This window comes from Megalops cyprinoides, chromosome 4 (assembly GCF_013368585.1).
Source record: "Megalops cyprinoides isolate fMegCyp1 chromosome 4, fMegCyp1.pri, whole genome shotgun sequence".
Lineage (NCBI taxonomy): Eukaryota > Metazoa > Chordata > Actinopteri > Elopiformes > Megalopidae > Megalops > Megalops cyprinoides.
Window position 1 is genome coordinate 14140399 of NC_050586.1, and position 18393 is coordinate 14158791.

General features: G+C 42.5%; 2 protein-coding genes across 4 annotated transcripts in view; both read right to left on the reverse strand.

Annotated features, from left to right (window-relative positions):
- Positions 1–2518: 2518 nt before the first annotated feature.
- Positions 2519–6480, reverse strand: si:ch211-113d22.2. The gene is made up of 3 exons (XM_036526191.1): positions 6438–6480; positions 5050–5163; positions 2519–2724 (listed from the first exon to the last, which is right to left on the reverse strand). The coding sequence occupies exons 1-3, from the start codon at positions 6478–6480 to the stop codon at positions 2519–2521; spliced, it is 363 nt and encodes a 120-aa protein (XP_036382084.1).
- Positions 6481–7093: 613 nt separating this feature from the next.
- LOC118776304 (transforming acidic coiled-coil-containing protein 1-like) overlaps positions 7094–18393 on the reverse strand; it is a 36993-nt gene continuing 25693 nt past the window's right edge. For 2 of the 3 annotated variants that reach the window (XM_036526545.1, XM_036526543.1), the window contains exons 4-13: positions 17156–17216; positions 16242–16428; positions 13358–13410; positions 10907–11041; positions 10609–10685; positions 10456–10499; positions 10115–10275; positions 9817–9923; positions 9517–9637; positions 7094–9249 (exon numbers count right to left, since the gene is read on the reverse strand). In XM_036526545.1, coding sequence (XP_036382438.1) covers positions 9181–9249; positions 9517–9637; positions 9817–9923; positions 10115–10275; positions 10456–10499; positions 10609–10685; positions 10907–11041; positions 13358–13410; positions 16242–16428; positions 17156–17216 — 1015 coding nt within the window. In that variant the 3' untranslated portion in view covers positions 7094–9180. The remainder of the gene's footprint in view (positions 9250–9516; positions 9638–9816; positions 9924–10114; positions 10276–10455; positions 10500–10608; positions 10686–10906; positions 11042–13357; positions 13411–16241; positions 16429–17155; positions 17217–18393) is intronic. The other variant, XM_036526544.1, reaches the window with a different exon arrangement.

Here is an 18393-nt window from a genome sequence, read left to right on the forward strand (position 1 = left end):
GTTTCACCTGTTGCTCTCTTGGCTTCCTGTGGTTTTCATTTATTCAGAGCTTACGAAGAGAGGAAAAAAAATCACAAAATGTTTCCACCTCTGTCAGGTCCGCTAATTCCACCCACTCAGAATCTCCCACACATCAAATGCATACAGTACAAATAGAAAGCTATGCCAGTCATGCACAACCTGCTAGAGACAATAGCTTTTTGAACACACTCTCAAATATACGGCTGCATGACATTTTGTGGTGCCATTGCAGTCATCTTAAATCTGTTGCACACAACCTACATGCATTGCTTTAAATGGTTCATTTGAGTCATGTTTATTGCCTGTTTGTGTCTTCATTAACTCACCTGTAATTTAGCTGCATTCCAGAGATTGCAGCCGGCTTTTCTACGAAGTTGCCTGCAGCATCCTTGACATTAAATGAAAATATATAAACAGAAAACTCAGCTTTGTTGTTTAAATATGCAAGTATGCGTTCTGTTATTATCTACTGAAAAGATTAAAAGTAATTTGGGCTTATATATGCTCCTCCCATGTGGAAAATTGTGCTTGATGATGTCATAAGCAAAGGAAACATCAATGAATGGTAACACTGGCAGGAGGGAATTCCTTTGCAGGTTTTACAGTAGGCCTAACGCCTCCCTCTTAAGAAACGCATTGTTCCTGTTCGTGTTTGTGTGCATGGAACCAGTTTTACCATTCCCTTCAACTGGTTCATTCCTGACTTGTATGTTACACATTCACAGTGTGAATCTGAGAAGTGAGTGTCATACCGCCTTTGGAATGAGCTGTGGAGCGTAAGGTGAGTGTACGCACCTGTCTGGTGAAGGTGAAAGAGTCACCACCTCAGCTCGCTGTACACTCTCTGATTTCTCTGTAACCCAGAGTGTCTAAAGTGCTCCGACCAATTTTATCAATTTTAACATCAGTTGTTGGTTTCTGGCACATACATCACATCACGACTTCTATTACATCTGTCACTCTTTAATTAATCTCATACAGTTCATGATACCATTTTATAATGAAAATACTTTCTACCTTACTTTTAAACTAGCATGCTATGTTTGGAATTTAATCTTTACGTAGATGCTTTGTTTAGTCTACCACCGAAGGATGAGGGCTTTTTGAATACACTGATATTTCACAGCTATTCCCACTATTAAAACATACTCGAGTTCATAGTATATCAGACATGAACTAGCAACTAGCAAGACAGCAATAAGCAAGAATTAGCAATTAGAATGGATGCATCATTAGACAAGATTCAACACAGTAGAAGCTAAACTGTTGTGTGCCTCATTGTATCACTGTCTGCCCTTGCTTGCGTTTAGAAAGCCTTCCTCAGCTATCCTTTGAGGAGTAATAACCTTTTGCCAGCCTTGACTTTGAACTTTGTAAGACAGTTGGGCTCTCCAAATTATTCCTGCCGCTGGTATCATCTGCCTCATCAGGTGGAACGGAGCTTGTTTCAGCAGTGGCAGAGCTTGTTTCTGTCTAGTTTGGTGTCAGCGGGGAGGACGGCTTTTCCGTTCTCATTCTGTTCTTATTCGACAGAGGTCACTGGGAGAAGGCTGTCATTAGCCATGAACATATTGGTGCCTCTGGCTGTCATTGGTATTGATTTTGACAAACATGCTTCCTCTTCACATTAAATGACTAGATTTGAGCAAAAAAAAAGCAAATTGACAGTCGTGCATTAGTGACAGGTATCATGGAAAATAAAGGACAGATTGGATGTTTGGGTGCAAAGTGCATGTTTATTTTGTAACTAGCCCATAAGCATAAAAATAACAACAATGACAAAAAAGAGCCAGCTACAAGCAGCCATTTTCGAAATTCTCTGTTTCAGCGTGATTGTATGTCACAATCAACTTGCAAGGTCATTGGTAATCTTTGGTCTTTGAAAAACCTTGGAAAGACCCGTCACATATAAAGTTTATGACTGTTAAGGTAAATGTAAACACTAAGTGAAACTGAAAGAGTTAAGAATACAGCGCTAGCTTCAAAGTTTGTCATGCACCCTGACGTTAAATGAAAGTATGTAAACTGAGAACTCCCAGTCTGGCTGTCTTGTGATTAATTCTGAAAATAAGGGTACTTTTCCATTTTCTACTTAGCAGAAGATGGCTATTGTACATACAGATATAATGACCCCTCTCTTCTCTGATCTCTTATGAGATGTACCTGATAATTTCAGGTATGGATCATGATATTTCAGTTACAATAAACTTCAGAACAATGGCAGTGACCACTTAGATTTTCAGATGTGTCACTTCGGAATAATTTCATCCTACATGACAGAGAATAGAATTAGGTTTGTAAAATACCATAAAGTGGGTAAAGATAAGACTAACCAGCCATAACACTGCATCCAATACCAGCGCGTCCTGGTGCTTTTCCTACATTGTGCCTGTGCGGCCAGCCATTACTAACACAGTCTTACCCCCTCAGCACACAAGCGGTCTGGGGTACACAGACACACACCTGGCAAGAAAGTGAAGTTGGGGGTGGGGTGGTGTTAGAGGTGGCCGAAGACCACTCGAAGCAGCAAGGCCCCTAGCAGCAGGGAGGGGCTGGAGCCCAGGGCCCCTGCAGCATTGTGTCTGTGGCCCTTGTGAGGCCCATTGCAGTCATCAGAGAAACAGCACTCCATCTTGGCTCCTGAGTTTCCTTGGTTTGCCTTGTCACAGAAGGACTTGTAGGAGCAGGACTTCATCACGGTGTCTGTGGTGGGGTGAGATCAGACCCACAATGATGAGGATGAGAGACACACTGATCATACTCACATATGATGAAGTCATCTGATGATCAAATACCTAGTGTCAGTTCAGTACAGTGACAGATGAGCCTGAGAAATTTTGTGTTTATTTGGGTACTTTTACTCAGTTAAGCTATGCTACACACATAAACTCTCATGACAGACCAATACTGAACAGTTACAGTGCTCTGGAGCAATTGCAGGGTCAGGACATGTTCATTACGCTAGGGAGTCTGTTTCCTAAGAAAAGGTCTTAGCTGGAGATCTCATTTATTTGGGAAAAGGCACTTCACACCAGGGATTATGACTTCTCCAGTGACGTTATGAAATGTCTATTTGGAAATTCACCAAGCACAGTACCAGCAACCGCACCCTGTGGCCATTTGGAGCTGCCTGTTATTTCTTCCTTGGCTCACAAACTGCCTGCTAAGGGGTTAACCCAGCGGGAAGCCCTGCCCCTTCACCCCATCTCTCTCCTCCTCTGGGATGCGGCCGACTTCTGCCCTCCGACCCACAGGAGATGCCGCGCCATGTGGCTTTCTCTTCCCAAAGTGCTGCCTCAGCACATCCAACCGGCACACATGTGGAGGGAGTTAGCGGGGGCTTAGCAATGCAATCTCAACGCGGCGCGGGCATGCTGAATCACTATTTCCCAGTAAGTCTCCCCTTCAATCTGAGGCGAGATCTGGTCAGGGCTATTAAAAGAACTGCGGCGACTGAGAAACTTGGATTAATCAGGCGCTTTTTGCCCTCCAGCCCCTGGGGTGCGCTGGCCCTGGCCCAAATTAAAATACAGACTGTTGCAATCTTCCACGGCCCCCTCCGCACTCTCAGGGCATATCACAGGCAGAGATGGATGTTGTTAATAAATGTTCTCGGTTGGATTTTTGCACGCAGGCCAAAGTGATGAGCGGGCTAAAGGCTGGGCCTGTATAAACAACGAGCAACTGACACACACTGTGATTACAGGGGGTTGGTTGAGAGCACGAACCCCACTTTAAATCACCACTTTCCAGCGCTGACAAAAAGATAAAAATGCATATGTAATTTCCTGGCTTTTAAAATGCGTTTATCAGTGGGGTTGATGTGACGGACAACAGAAACTAAACTTTGCAATAACAGAATCATATCTCACTGGATATTCGTGTGTAATCGGAATCCATTCTATGCTTCTGATGTGTTTCACATACCGAAGAACAGAGAGAAGTACGCTTTAACTCCTTTTTATGAGTCCGTGATAGTTTTATGACTTTAATATTCTTATTCAGGCAGTGAATTGTGAAAATACTCCAACAGCCCATATTTACAGCTCTTCCCTTCTTACACAGTGTGAACCCATCAGAGTTCAGTCATAGTTAATAAAGGTGTAACAGCAGTTCATATAGTTCTATAGCAGTTCATATCTATACTGTAAAACCCATGCAATACATAATCCTTAGAGTCAGTGAGTTAAAACCACAAAGGAAAAAAACATGAATATTCAGGCATATCTTACCAAAAAGGAAATTTGCAAAGACAGGTACTTTCATACTTCAGTGCCAGGTCAATTTATGCAGATGGGCATATGATGTGCATAACAATTGAATCCTGTTTTATGGTGCCATCTTGTGGATATTTGGTGTACTGTACTAAAGAGGAGCCTACAAATAGTGGGTATTAAATTTGTTTGACCTTAGCTCCCCAAAAAAATGTTTACTGCCTCTTGCAACTCATCACAGCCTGAAAAAGTAAAATAAACATGTCGGAAATGTTCAGCTTGCTTTTGACCACTGGGGCTGTAAAATACTCCATTTCAGCATCCCTGTGATCATTGCTCTTGTTACCATTGTATGCTGGTATCAAGGTATATGCCATGTTACACTACCAGCTGCAATGTTACACTACCACACATTAACCTTCATTAAAAGTGATCAGTTACACATGCACTCTTGAATACTCATTAACTTTGACTCTTCCCCGTAGGTCCAGAACCTCTCTGTAGCCATGTTTTATGCAAGATAATAAGCGTGTGACTTCACAATGAAAAGTGTGTGCTTACTGCATCCTGTAAATTAATACCTGTGCTAAGTGCCTGTACTCAAAGGGTTCAGTAGATAATGGCTATGTGAAAAGCTTTTACACAGTGGGTGCTGTGACCACTGTGCTCACCTCATGGCCACTATGTGACCTTTATCTGGTATGCTCAGTACTAAACATCAGTTGATCCTGAACTCAGTGGGTCTTTGGTCTGTTTTCAGACCCTGTCAAAAGTAAGTCCTTTGGATCCAGCCCTGCTGAGCGGCTCTACTTACTTGGCCCTGTGATGGTGGAACAGGCGTCTGCGTACTGTGGGCAGCTGGCGGAGCCCTGCCGGTTGCACTCCTCCTCGTTGGCCGCCACGCAGGTGTGGCACTTCAACGCCTCACCTTCACACAAGAGAGCGCACATGTGACCTGGGGCTCAGCTGACCACAACACCGCCCGCCACATGTCGGGACTGGTGGCACCGGTGACCAGACGTGGCCCTGCCACACACATCCACACCGGATGCCGTAAATATAGCTCCGTATCACCAGGAATGCAGCAGGGACACTGCTTGACTCAAGAGCCTGCGCTGGCGCCCCTGACCGGAAACTGTGTCCCCTTATCAGGCGGCTGATATTACTCATATTAAATCTAGTTGCTAATAATTGCCACTCCAGAGAATGGAGAAGCACTTCACCACTGTGGCACCACTTCCTCTTTCTTTAAAAAAAAAAGAAAACAACAGCCATATCTGATGGAGAGTACAGCAGGTAACAACCTGTAGCATACCTTCTTCTGAGGCCTAAAAGGCAGCTGCCAGACAGATGAACAGATGGCACACTTACTGTGAACTGCCAGGGCAGCGAGCAGCAGCGAGATCAGGAGAATCTTAATGGTGCTGCTTGGGTCGGGGTGCTATGCTGGAATGTGGCGAGGGTAGGAGAGACAGGACAGCGCTGAGGAGTATTAAGGTCTTACTGCTAATCCCTCTCTGGTCTGCACACACAGCACCTCCGGATAATGGATTTAATGAGGTTCGATTTAACTGCTGCACCCACCAAGGGGACACCGGTCCCCTCAGCAGCCACACTGTGTTGTACGGAGGTTCTCCTTATTTTTCTGGTCTCATTTTTAAGGCAAGCTCAGTAAAGTTTGCCACGCTTTTTGCTGTCATTTGTGGTCACTTGTTTGGGTAAAATTATCACACCACCCATTTGGCTGTGTCACAGAAGGCAAGCTGTGGGTTCTGGATGGAGATTCTTAGTCAAGTAGTGTCTATCTAACAAGTTCTAATCCAACCACCTCAGACGGCCAGACTGAAGACAGTAGAGGGCCTGGAAGGAGACTTTTTCCCTCTTCCCTTAATCCTCATCTCTAACTTTTCTCTCTGTATTTGGAATTTATCACCAACATTTTGCTAGTCATATAAGTAGTGTCCTGGAAAAAACTCTCAAACACACTTTTTTTTTTTAAAAGTTAACCACATTTTGACATCTCATCTTTGTGCTGGTTATGCAGATTATACAGCACAATCGGATTAATTTCCTTTAATTCTTCTTCTGATTTACAGTAAGCACTGCATCATCTTTACTGGAAATCGCAATATGATCCTTCAGGAAAAACAGGTGAATGCTAAAATAAGTGTGAATGATTTGTGCATAATTGTGAATGATTGCCCCTAAGGTTCTTTATCTCCAGGGTGAATGCCTCCAGGTCCATCCTCCAGGACACGTATATGGGCCATGCTGCTGCTGCCCTTTACCACAAGGGCAAAACGTGCGTCTGTGAAGATTAATAACCATCATCCTCTCGGGCTCACATGGCCTAGTGTCAAGGTCTATTAGTGCTGAATATAAGAGGATTGAAGAGTGTGGGGATACAGAAATATTGATACATATTTAATGTTAAACCTGGGACAAGTAAGAAGTCCTTATTACTATTCTGGCATGTCCATAGTTCAAATATGAAATTCAGTTATTGTATGCCACTAATGTCACAGTAGGCTGAGTAGAAGCACTGAATCACATTAAGTCATTTCAGTCCCTAAATGAAGAGTCAGCAAATTACTTCACACATATACCACCACACCCACTGATAATTACAGATTTTTATTCAGGCAATGAGATATGGACAAAATATATATTAGTAAACATTATAATTTCACTACAGTTTTCTTTCCACTTTACAAATATTAATGACAATGTCTTTTCTGTATAAAACAAATGTGATCAAACAAAAATTTAACAGAAAAATAAGAAAAAGAAAATTTTAACAGAGAAAAATAAGAAAGAAAAAAATAAGAAAGAAAAAGAAAAATAGAACAAGATGTGTTAGTTGCTGCAACATCACTGTCAGACTTTCTGAATTCAGACTTAAGAAAATGTTCTCCTTTTGGCACAAAGAAAGCACTGTCTTTTTTCAGTTGATAATGGAGTATTGGTGCAACTGAAAGTGTATGTCTGTGTGTGTGTGTGTGTGTGTGTGTGTGTGTGTGTGTGTGTGTGTGTGTGTGTGTGTGTGTGTGTGTGTGTGTGTGTTTATGAATGAATGAGAGCAGCTACAGCTGGGGTGATGTTCGTTGAGACACTGCCTCTCAGGCTAAAAGGCTTTTCTTCAGTCTTGGCAGACCTCCAGACCGGGTGTATAGAAAACGATGGGAGAAGCCAGACCAACCACTGCGCTTCCCTGGCACTTTCTCCTGTCATAACCCGCAAACACTTTTGAAAAGTGGAGAAATGTAGGCAGTTAACGAAAGATTTACAAACTCAGGTTGTCTTTTTATGGTGGTAACAAACTCATTCAGCAACAACATATCTTTTCAGTTAGGTTGTGTCCATTTCAGCTTTGAAAAAAAAAAAACACTTGATCATTTTACAGATTCTTAAATTGATTCTTTGGAGCATAAGTATCAGGAGAATTACATAAACAACAACAACCTGCAAAAGAGAGAGGAACTCGTCCATATACACCTGAAAGGTTATACAATTGTTTTCAAATACACTCCCAAGTTATGTATTTATTCATACATGTTCTTATTCACTTCAGTCATTTCTGTTACAGTACATCAGCATTTGCTAAACCCATTCTGTACCCATAAGGCTGATATTTGGCCTGATAAAAGAACTTGCTGTTCATGATCACACAGAAGTCCATGCAGTAAAAATGAGGATTTCATACTTTTTACTACTAAGCATCACGCTTTCTTGGGCAGTGCAAAATTTATCAAGAAAACCAGAATTCATGAAACTGTACTCTTATCTACTTTTGTGGAGAAAAACGCAAACTGCTAAAATACAATGCTGTGGTTCCAATGTCACAATGGATGTACAGGTATACTGGTATACAATGGCAACAGCACTATTGTAGCTTTAGCCTGCATTTGTGCATCGCTAGCGATGATGCAACACCTCCACTGATTAGGTAGTGGGGGAAATCACTATTACAGCTCATCTATATTGACTAAACTACCCTTGTATAGCTTTAAGTGCATATTACTAATGCAGGATGGGTTCTGATCCCTGGATCCCAATGTCAAAGAGACTTGAGGCTCAATTTTTGATTTCCCATCCATAGGCACAACTAAGAGCGCATCGAAAATTTAAGAACAAAGTACCACTGCTTCTAAAAAAGCAGAGCAGTGCCCTTACTTAGCCAAGGGCAAATAAAATACAACTTGTTTTCTTTTTTGTATATTTGAAATTCGCAAAAAGAGGTGGAGATGTAATGTATTGGTCAATGTTTCCACTCCTACTGTTACAGGGGCAGTAGTTGGGATTAGGCCCAACTAATCCCAGGAACTAAGGGATTTATGTCTCATTTACCACTCATTTCCTGAGCAAATTATCTCCACCCTCCCTATCTCACTCTCATCCATCCGACAAAAGCATCTCCCCTATCCTGTCAAGAGTTTCTCTTGCCACTGAAGACGTAAAGTAGCCAAATGCTGTTTGAAAAAAATAAGAAAAGATTTTCAATCATGTAGAGCAAAAGTAAGGAAATGAAAAAATTTTCTTAATTTTAATCTTGTCATTTCCACAAACAACTAATTAGATAGATGTGCAATACTCGCACAGTCACATAAAGGAACCATCACATGAGTGTATTTGTTCAGAAAGACGACCTATCTTAAGGGTTTTGATTCATCCTCAGGTCTTCGTCTGCATGCTGGACGTTGGAGTCAGATGACAGCCTGCACCTGCTAGGAGTCCTGTGCGCCTTCTCATTTGAAAAATCAAGACTGTCAAAATGTGATACCTAATTTGTCAGCACAGCAAGGCATTCTAGAGGAATCGGCTGATTGCTGGGAAGCTCTGGGTGTTATCCGCGGTCACATGCACAGTGTTGAGGAGATATAGGCAGGGCTGAGGGGAGGCATGGGCAGAGGGATTATGCCTAGGTCTCTAGAGGCGTTTTTTTCTTTTAGTCTGTCTTCCCCATTTTAGCAATCAGTTCGTCACAGATCTTGGTGAGCTCTTCGATCTCTTGATTCTGAAAATGACAACAAGTGATGCTTGTTAATTGTCAAAGAAGTATGACTATTTCAAAGAATAGCAGGGAGAGGACTGCACTTCACAGGACTTATGTATACAGAGCTCTCACCTTTCAAAATGCACCACCTTCACAGTAATGAACACATACAAAATGGCACAATCAACAGGGTAACACACACGGTAAACCCACAACTGCTGGAGCCCCCTGGTGGAGCTATTTTTTTTAGTGAGCATAGGAATGTTTCACCACGGCTTCAGCGCTCACCTTCTGATGGAGGGCTCTCTCCAAAGACTCCACTTTCATCTGCTCCTTCCGCAGGCTAGCATTAAGAGCCAGGCTCTCAGAGTTGGCTTTGGAGCGAACCTGAGCGATTTCCTCATTGGCCCTAAGGGAGAGAGAGGGATATATGAGCGCACAGGAGGAGCTGACCCCTATGCATTCGGTTATATCCTCTCCCAGTACTGCCAGCTTCACAATAATCGACTGATAGTCCCTAGTTGGAGCTGTGACATTTCCCCTCCACTCTATCTTACTACTGACTGTTCAGACCTGCTTCCATCTTACTTGTCTAGTTTCTCCTCGGCGTGTATCTTGAGGGTCTGGTAGCGCTGCTCCTCCTGTTTCACCCTGGCCAGGTACTCCTGTGCACACTTCTTCAGCACCTCTTCATTCTGGAAATTCAACATGGAGAAACCCATCAGGAAAAAAAAAACATTACTTACACATTGTAAATGAAGCATTAGCAGCAAGAACGCCTAGACAAATGGCGCAAGATGTACACGTGCAAATACATCATGTGTTACATCAGATGTTATTTTTCAATAGCAGGTGCTCTGGAATGCTCCTGTCAGAGTGCACATACCTTCTTGAAGCCCTCGAGGACGGACTTCATGTTCTCGTACCTCCGGAAGAGGTCAGAGAGGGAGCGTTCAACGGAGTTGAGGTCGGCCAGGGCCTGGTCTTTCTCCATGGTCAGCTGCTGGACACTCTTCTGGGAGTTCATGGTAGTGCGCTGTTCATCCTCTGTGGGGTGCAGAATGCCGTAATGTCATGACAGACATGCTGATCTGGTGGGCTAACATTTACTGGAGCAACATGCTGCTTCCATAGCACACTTTTCTTTATGCATCGATACAGTGTGACAGAAGCCAATTCATGGAATGTTTCAGACAACACAGCAAAATGCAGAATACAACCACTCACCTATCATCTGTGCAATTGTTTTCTCATATTCTGCCACAATTTTCCTACAAATAAATGAATGGGCATGAATGAGTCAATTCACCACAGCTCAGCATTTTCATGTGGTGAGAAAAGTTCTGAAACTTTACAGGGGACACCTCTGGTGGAACTAACCTCATTTCCATGACTTCCTGTCTGCTCTCTGCATGTTTTTTCTTCCATTCGTTGACCTCAATTTCCTTGGTTATGATCTGCAACAGAAGAGGTGCAGTCTTTACTGAAGCCTGTGATACTCATTGTAAAGGTGTGTGTTCCTAGGAACATTAGTAAAACTCCAACAGGACATATTACTGACTGAATATGAGCCCTTCAAAATACTGCAAAATGGTGGATATGAAGTCAATTCAGGGGTAAATGAGGGCAGAAACAGCTGACAGGCCCAGTGAAACAGCATGCGAAATAGAACAGTTACCTCTTCTCTGATCAGGGTAAGAACAGCTGCTTTGTCAGCCTCACTGATGCAGATGGTATCGAGAACTGGACTTGCTTTGTCATGGTTCTCGCTTCCTGCTAGCTTTGTGCTTTTGGCTCTGGAGGGGTCTTCATACTGTGGGAAGGAGCACAAGGACAGCGGGGGTCAAGGTTGTGACCTCAGGGACAACCGGACATCAGTTCCTCCATGCGGCACCATGTCAGTCCTATACAGCACCCCTGAGTGTCTTCCAAACGCACATGGGAGGTTTGGGTCTGCATCTTTTACTAATCATTTGAACGTTCTGCATTGGATTACTTTTCCAGTTTCAGCCACTTTAGTGAGTCTCCACCTAGGAGAAAGTGAACCAAATGTTACAGTATATCCTCAAAATTACCCTCTGTGTCCACTATGAAAAAATGAAAAAACAAAGGAATAGTCTGATGATGGTATTGAGTTCTGAGACATCGGAAAACCACAGAGGTTCCAAATTCATCACATTTAGTTATAATCATGCAGAGTTCCTCTTTTCTTCAACCAAGCTAAATCCTCACGCAACTAAATCCGGCCAACTTGTCAGTAATCGCTCTCTAGCTGTCCTTATGTGGATTATGATGTAATATAATAATCCCCTTTATCAGAACATCTTTATCTCTGTCACGCAAGACGGGCACACAGTCAATGCTGATAGGAACATGATCGTTCATTCATTCCGTGATTGGTTTTGGAAAAGGTGCCAGTTCCTCAACTGATAAGCAGCAGTCTCACAGACAACCAAACCAATATGACTAGCAAAGAGAACAAAGAGAACACAATTTTCACACCTGACATTTAGCTTTCCTGAAGAATCCTATCTTACAAAAAAAGGTTTAGTCTATCAGGAAGTTATTATTATTGAGATTGAGAACTGACATCTGGAGGGATGGAGGGAGGGAGAGGAGACTAGGTCTTGTGTGACTTTCAAACATTAATAACAATAAAAATCCCAATTGTTTTTCTACAGTAAAAAAACAACATTTTCTAGTTTTCACAAAGATTGTGCACAGTATGGAACATCTTGCCATAATTCGGCAATTCAAACAGGGAGAAACAACAGCAAGATAAATAATATTTATATTATGAGCCAAGTGTCTACAGATGTTCTTCTCAGGCAGTAAGGCTATAGGCAAGAGAACATTATACATTTATATTATATATATTATATTTATATGAACACACCACGTTGTTAGTCATCACCGAGCATCACATCAGCGCTGATGCAAATGCGTAACCTACTTTCCACCGTTATTCAAGTGCTCACAAAGTCTGTGGGTTCAGAGCACAGGAAACCCTATTAGTCCTCTTAGGCTGATTAAACCTGTGTTTGCCACATACTTCATGATGTTGTATATGCTCCTCTGGGTCCTATGAGTTTCCAGTTTATGTAGGTCACTATGATGTTACTGCTCAAACCATGACAAACATACCTATACAACCATACACTGCTCTTTTGCAATCAACAGTAATACAGAATGGGTCTATCAATGCGTAGTAATAGGCTGTAGTAATAGGCTGTATGGCAGGTTTGCTGGTGTCAGTCCTCATATGCAAATTAAAGGTACTAGTGATTACTCTTCTCACCTTTCTGTTCTGTTCTAAACCTCTTGGCTATATATAATTTAGATACACAACTCCCAATGGTATCAGAGAAATTATAGTTAACTTTTTTATGAATGTTTTACACACTAAGTATTTAATAATAATCTAGCTAGGAAGATTTACATTACAACATGTTTGTCATGTGGTGGCATCATGGGAAACCAGCCTTCACAGCTGAAGAACTTGCACTTTACCACCATCTAGTGGACAACACAAGCTGTTGAAAAACATGAGTCCACAGTACATGTTCATCGGGGCTCCCAACAAATGATTATGTTTTACATATAAGATGGGCAAAAAACTTTCAGAGCACTTTTAATGGCAGCTAACAACTATGGATAATCCATCATCATTACCTTCTATTTGCTTCACATGTGGTAAATGAAGTTCTTAATTCACAAAATAATACTGAAAAAAACTCAGGTGCTTCAACCGGTATCTATCATAGACCTAACAGTAGGGGATTATATTTACCCACAACACCAGTCATACACACATATTAGACCTTTATACTGGAGCTGGAGTTCCAATCCATAGGAAGCACTCTATTTTCTTGTATCCCAATGATGAAAGCACTAACAGGAAATCCATTTGGTCCAGTCTGGTAGATGACTAGCCCTGTATGTGCATGTATCTAGAAGGACGTCCACACCAATATTGCAGCGCACTCCATAAAACATCTCCATTTTCAAGCTATATCATGTAGAACAGTGCTATACTGATCCAATAGTGTTGGCAGCCTTTTAAATGATCACCACTATGTGGTACCACAGCCCCACATGGTGCCTGACCTGGATATTGGAGTGTACTTACAGGAAAGCAGGAGTCTTTCTCGTCTTGGATGTCTGTGATTCTCACATCCATCCCTGGGGGAAACAACACAGAATTAAAGAGTTAAAATCTACAGATGCTAATTTCATGAAAAACAACTGTTTGCCAAGGTCATACATCAACTTATTGGAAAAAAAAATGCACATTTCAGGCCAACAATCAAGAATATAAAATTAACACAACACCCAAAATATACAGATGCTACAAATGAATACACCTTTTGGAAACTTGGTAATGGTGATATAGGTATTTCTCTTATAAGTAATACAAAGGGAAAGAGTTTCTTGCATTTTTTAGTTGAATAATACAAATCCTTCCTTTCTTCAAGATAATGCACAATAGGAGTCACTGATTCAAAGGCATGTTTAACTAACATTTTTTAGTTACCAATAGGTGGCAGCAGCATCCAATGTAACGTGACACATCCCTTTCCTCAATCTATCTACCATGAAATTGCCAAGGGCAATCTACCTTCAGAACATTTTTCACCCTTAGAGCATCTCATGATGCAGTTGAATTGTTGATTTTTATCTAATGTGAGAAAACCCCACTAAATCATTATAACAATAGTCACACAATTATGTAAGATATTATGAAACAATGATGCAACAAAGCTCAGTCAAGGCACCCGGATCACTGAGTAAACCTTAATCTAAATTATACAAATTCTTGAAGAATGAGCACTGTGAATCAGTCAAATCAGATCAGTCAAATCATCGGATATAAAACGGGTTCCAGATTTCTCAACCATCCACTCCAAACAGTACAGCGCTCACTGTAATAGTCATATCCAAATTAACCATTTCATTGTCTAGTTTTCTTCATTTCACAGCCACTGCATTTATCCACTGTAACACTCTTCAGTTCTGCACACCAGGCTCTATATCTCTAAACTGCAAATTAAGTACCTGGAGTGTGTCATTATGCATATTTCTTCAGCTAAACATTGGCCTGAAGTTTTTCCATTCAGTTTTAGTTTTCTCCAGATTCATGTAGTCAGCACAGGCTGTCTGGCAAGCTCTACATTTGTTTATTTTTCATGCAGGTAGATGGTCTCACTGAGATTAAAATTCTATCATTATGCACTTCCAGTATCATATTACAAAATAAATACAAACTAGTGTAACATATTGGGCATGATACAACTAAAGACTGCCTGCACAAAGAATCTTATGTAAAGACATTGCTGAGACATACTGACATATACATTCTGCATGACACTATAACAAGGAGAAAATGTATTATTTGTTATTTTAAGAAATTCTCCCTCTCTCACCCTCTCTCTCACTCTCTCTCTCACTCACTCACTCACCCACTCACCCACTCACTCAAACACACACACACACACACACACTTTCTTCAGACTGACTCATTTTCCAAATTTTTCAATCTGTTACAAAGTATTTCATAACTGGAGCCTAAGTATCTAAACTCTGAGTCATGCAATCATACTGGGTTGAAATGAAGTCTGTCTGAAGGTACACGTCAGCCTAGGAAAATATGCACAACAAAGATGTCTGCTTATTGGGCGTCTGTCAGAGACAGCCTTCTGCAAGCTGCCAGATATTACAGGCATTGGGAGTTCCTAAGCTCTGTAGTGCACTTCCCAGCATGCCCTGGGTTGATGTCAGCAGAATTCCAGAAGTCAGTGGACAATCTTTGCCTGCTGTGTGCAAGAAAATGACACCTCTTCACACTGTACGTTTCATAAACCTTCACCACAGGGATTCAGGGAGTTGAGTTAGCTGCATTGTTAGGTATATGTATGAGTGTGTGGGGAGTTGAGCTATGTGGAAAGCATGACTAACCCTTTTCTCTGGCCCTACATTTTTATCATTGATTTCACCATCTCCCTCCCCTTGAGGGGGTTACCAAACAATTGAATGAACTGATTTGTTTAAACATGCCTCAGAGATTAGGGGGCTCCACTGCAGACAGGACCTGGGGCCACTGCAGTGAACAGACTCAGTGATCTACAGATAAGGTTCCTAAATTCCTAGTCCCTATTACAGCCTCACACTGTCATATGTCCGCCTTTTAACTGAACTGACAGGCACGGATACCATGGCAACTGCTTCACTCGTTTCAGAGTATTTATTTGAGCAACTCAACTTCCTTAGAATATCACTCCTTTTCATTTTCTGCCTTCAAAGCTGAGCAAAAGACAGTTAAGGGCACAAAGAGCCTCCAGTCATATAATGGAATGTAAGAGAGCGTAATGGGCGAAACACTGTAGGATGCCTGTGTTACTGAGAGCAATATTTTATCCTGTGTTTGTACAGTAAGTAAGATGACAGGCTGCAATAAGATTTAGCCACGAAGAGCCATAAGCCTTTAAACACAAGGGGTTCTATTACCGATAAAGCTCTTGGCTAGACAAGAGAGAGCGGAGTGATGGAGCAATGAAAAGAAAGAAGGGGAGGGGAAGGGATGACGAGAGAGACAGGGAGAGAGAGGGAGAGAGGGAGGGAGGCACTGGCTCTGTCAAGAGAAGAATTAAATCTTCAGTAACACATGATATTCTGTGGAAACCAGCCTGAGGAACACAGGGAAAGTTAACAATCCTCAAACTATTCAAAGGCCTTGAGGCAACAGAACATAATGTGCTGAAAAGGATGGAGGAAACAACACAGCTTCAGACGAAGGAAATGCTGTGTGCTGGTCAGGTGACCTTGTGCGCTTGGAGGAGCTTGCATGAGCTGAAACAGCCATTGACCATGATGACAGCCCTGAGCTGCTCTCTCTCTGTGGACCATTATGCAGAGGAGGATAGTGCTGAGCGCGGTGGAATGTAAACACACACACACACATGGCTCTCTGGAGGAATGCTGGACCAATGCTAGGAGACCAATGTTACTGCGCTCACCTTCCCCTGTCAGCGGCTTGTTATTGTTGAGCACGCTGGTGCAGTCCAGGAACTCTTCCTCGTTCTCAGCTTTGCCCTCCTTGCCCGGTTTCTGCCCCGAGACAGTGGAGGCCAGCTTCTCCTCATCGGTGGCATGGCCCTCACGGTGGGCGATGTCCGGGACCTGGGACACAATGGGCTCATCCTCCTTTGGACAGCGGATGCATTTTCACATACAATAACAGTCAGACAGAGAGACTTGCAGAAAAACACAGCATGAAAAGCACTTTCTGTTCCTGCAGGATGTTTCTATAAAGCATTGGCCTGCGCGTGCACTGAGATATACCCTGCAATTATGGTACTGGTGCAGAAGAGCGAGATAATTGAGAATCACTGATCTGAGCACACACTTAACCGAACACTATACAGAACCCTCAGGCTCTCAGCCCAGGGTCTCCCACCCTTGCTTTTGTCCTTGTGGCTTCTTGTCTCTCCAGTGCACCACACATGAAAGGCGATGACTCATGCCTCTGTCAAAGTGCCAGGGCAGCACCGCAGCGCTCCTGATTGATGGATCATTAGGACAGGAATGTGCCCACAGGTCCACAAGGACACTCTGGGAAAAGTAAGGCCCTCACCAGCGTGGGAACCTGTTCACCATTGGACGTGATACCCTCTCCATACTGGGAGCCTTCTGTGCCTGCACATGCAGGGTCTGCAGAATAACCCACTCAAGACTGAATGCTGGGCTGAATGTTTCTTTTGTGACACTAGACAATGTGATTGTGTGCACAACGTGCCACTTGGTGATTTGCATCTTTGCACCCACCCCCCCTTCCACATTTCTGAAATACTCTCGTTGTAGAATATTGTCTGTTAAATGTAAGATGGAGGCCAAAACATGTTCAAGAGGGTCTGTAAAGGTATAGCCTTACCTGACCACAGACGTCCAACACCAGAGATTGATTTTCATACTTCTTTACTTTGCACGCATTCCTGCGGGAACAACATGGAGGTCAGCATCAGTAACACAGGGACAAAGTCGAGACTGGCATCCCATCTGGGCTGCACATTGTCCTTCAGGTGCTGTCATAGCGAGGCACTTTGAGCGCTTTGAGTGCCACTGGATGGGAATATATTGACCTTGAGCAAACATCACACTGAAGTCATTAGCACTGTAAGAGAAAGAAGGCTTTGTCTACCACAGTTTGTGATGTCACTCCTGTGCCTTCAATTGGTCACAATTTGAGTTTGAAAGCAGAGAAATGCAATAAAGTGTCGCCATATAAAAAAATAATTGGAAGGGTCATTAAACTTCCGCAGTGCGCAAATGCAAAAACGTGCAATGTTTGCTGCAAAGGGGGAAAATAAAAAGCAACAGTTACAGTACAGTCATCAACCTAGGACAGCACCTCTAATGCTTTTTTGTTGTCATTTTCCCCTACAGACATAAACCATATTCAGCTACTGCTCTGTTCAGAGGTCACAATGTGCCCAGGGTTTTTTAAACAATGAGGCAACTGAGGCAAGTTAATGCATGTGGCCCACTAATACTACAGGGATCAATAGTGGGCCATATGATCATGATGTGGTCTTGTCTGGGCATGGGATAATGCCCGTGGCTGGCAGAGGGTACAGGGCTTATGAGGTCCCAGTGGCTCTCTGAATCACTGTGAGCGGCTAGGCTTCTGTTTCTGGGGAGGACACATTCTGAGGCTGATGCTATGGCTATAATTGAGGCATTTCCTGAGGACGTCCAGAATCAAGACCTGCATGGCCAACCCTTCAGAGAATGTGATTTCTCTCACAAACCTCATTTTTATATGAAGCCTTTAAAATGACACTGAAGAGCCAAAGCAATAATTCTTTCAATTTGAGAGACAAAAGAACACAGGGAGATAGGTTTGGTCTTCATAGGATGTGCACTCAGATATGTCACTCTGAGACAACCATCCTCCTTCTTCCAAAGTGACCACAGCAAACCCTACATCCTACACACTCATAAAACTGTTCTGATATTGCATTCTAATGAAAAGCTCTGTGTCAAGTGTGTGCAAAGTAAGCAAAAACAGGTTACTCTTTAAAAGTGTTCTGAAGGTCAAAGATATATAAAGGTACCATTCTGTAAGAGCTACTAAAATTTTGCTCTCTGAAAATACATATGTAGTAAGTG

Bases quoted from the DNA above. Each gene is read 5' to 3' on its own strand.
- si:ch211-113d22.2 (XM_036526191.1), bottom strand. From the start codon at position 6,480: ATGGACCTGGAGGCATTCACCCTGGAGATAAAGAACCTTAGGG. The intron at 5,164-6,437 runs GCAATCATTCAC...TCTTGTGTGAAG, and splicing joins GGAGATAAAGAACCTTAGGG to GTGAGGCGTTGAAGTGCCAC. The intron at 2,725-5,049 runs GTAAGTAGAGCC...ACCCCACCACAG, and splicing joins TTCCACCATCACAGGGCCAA to ACACCGTGATGAAGTCCTGC.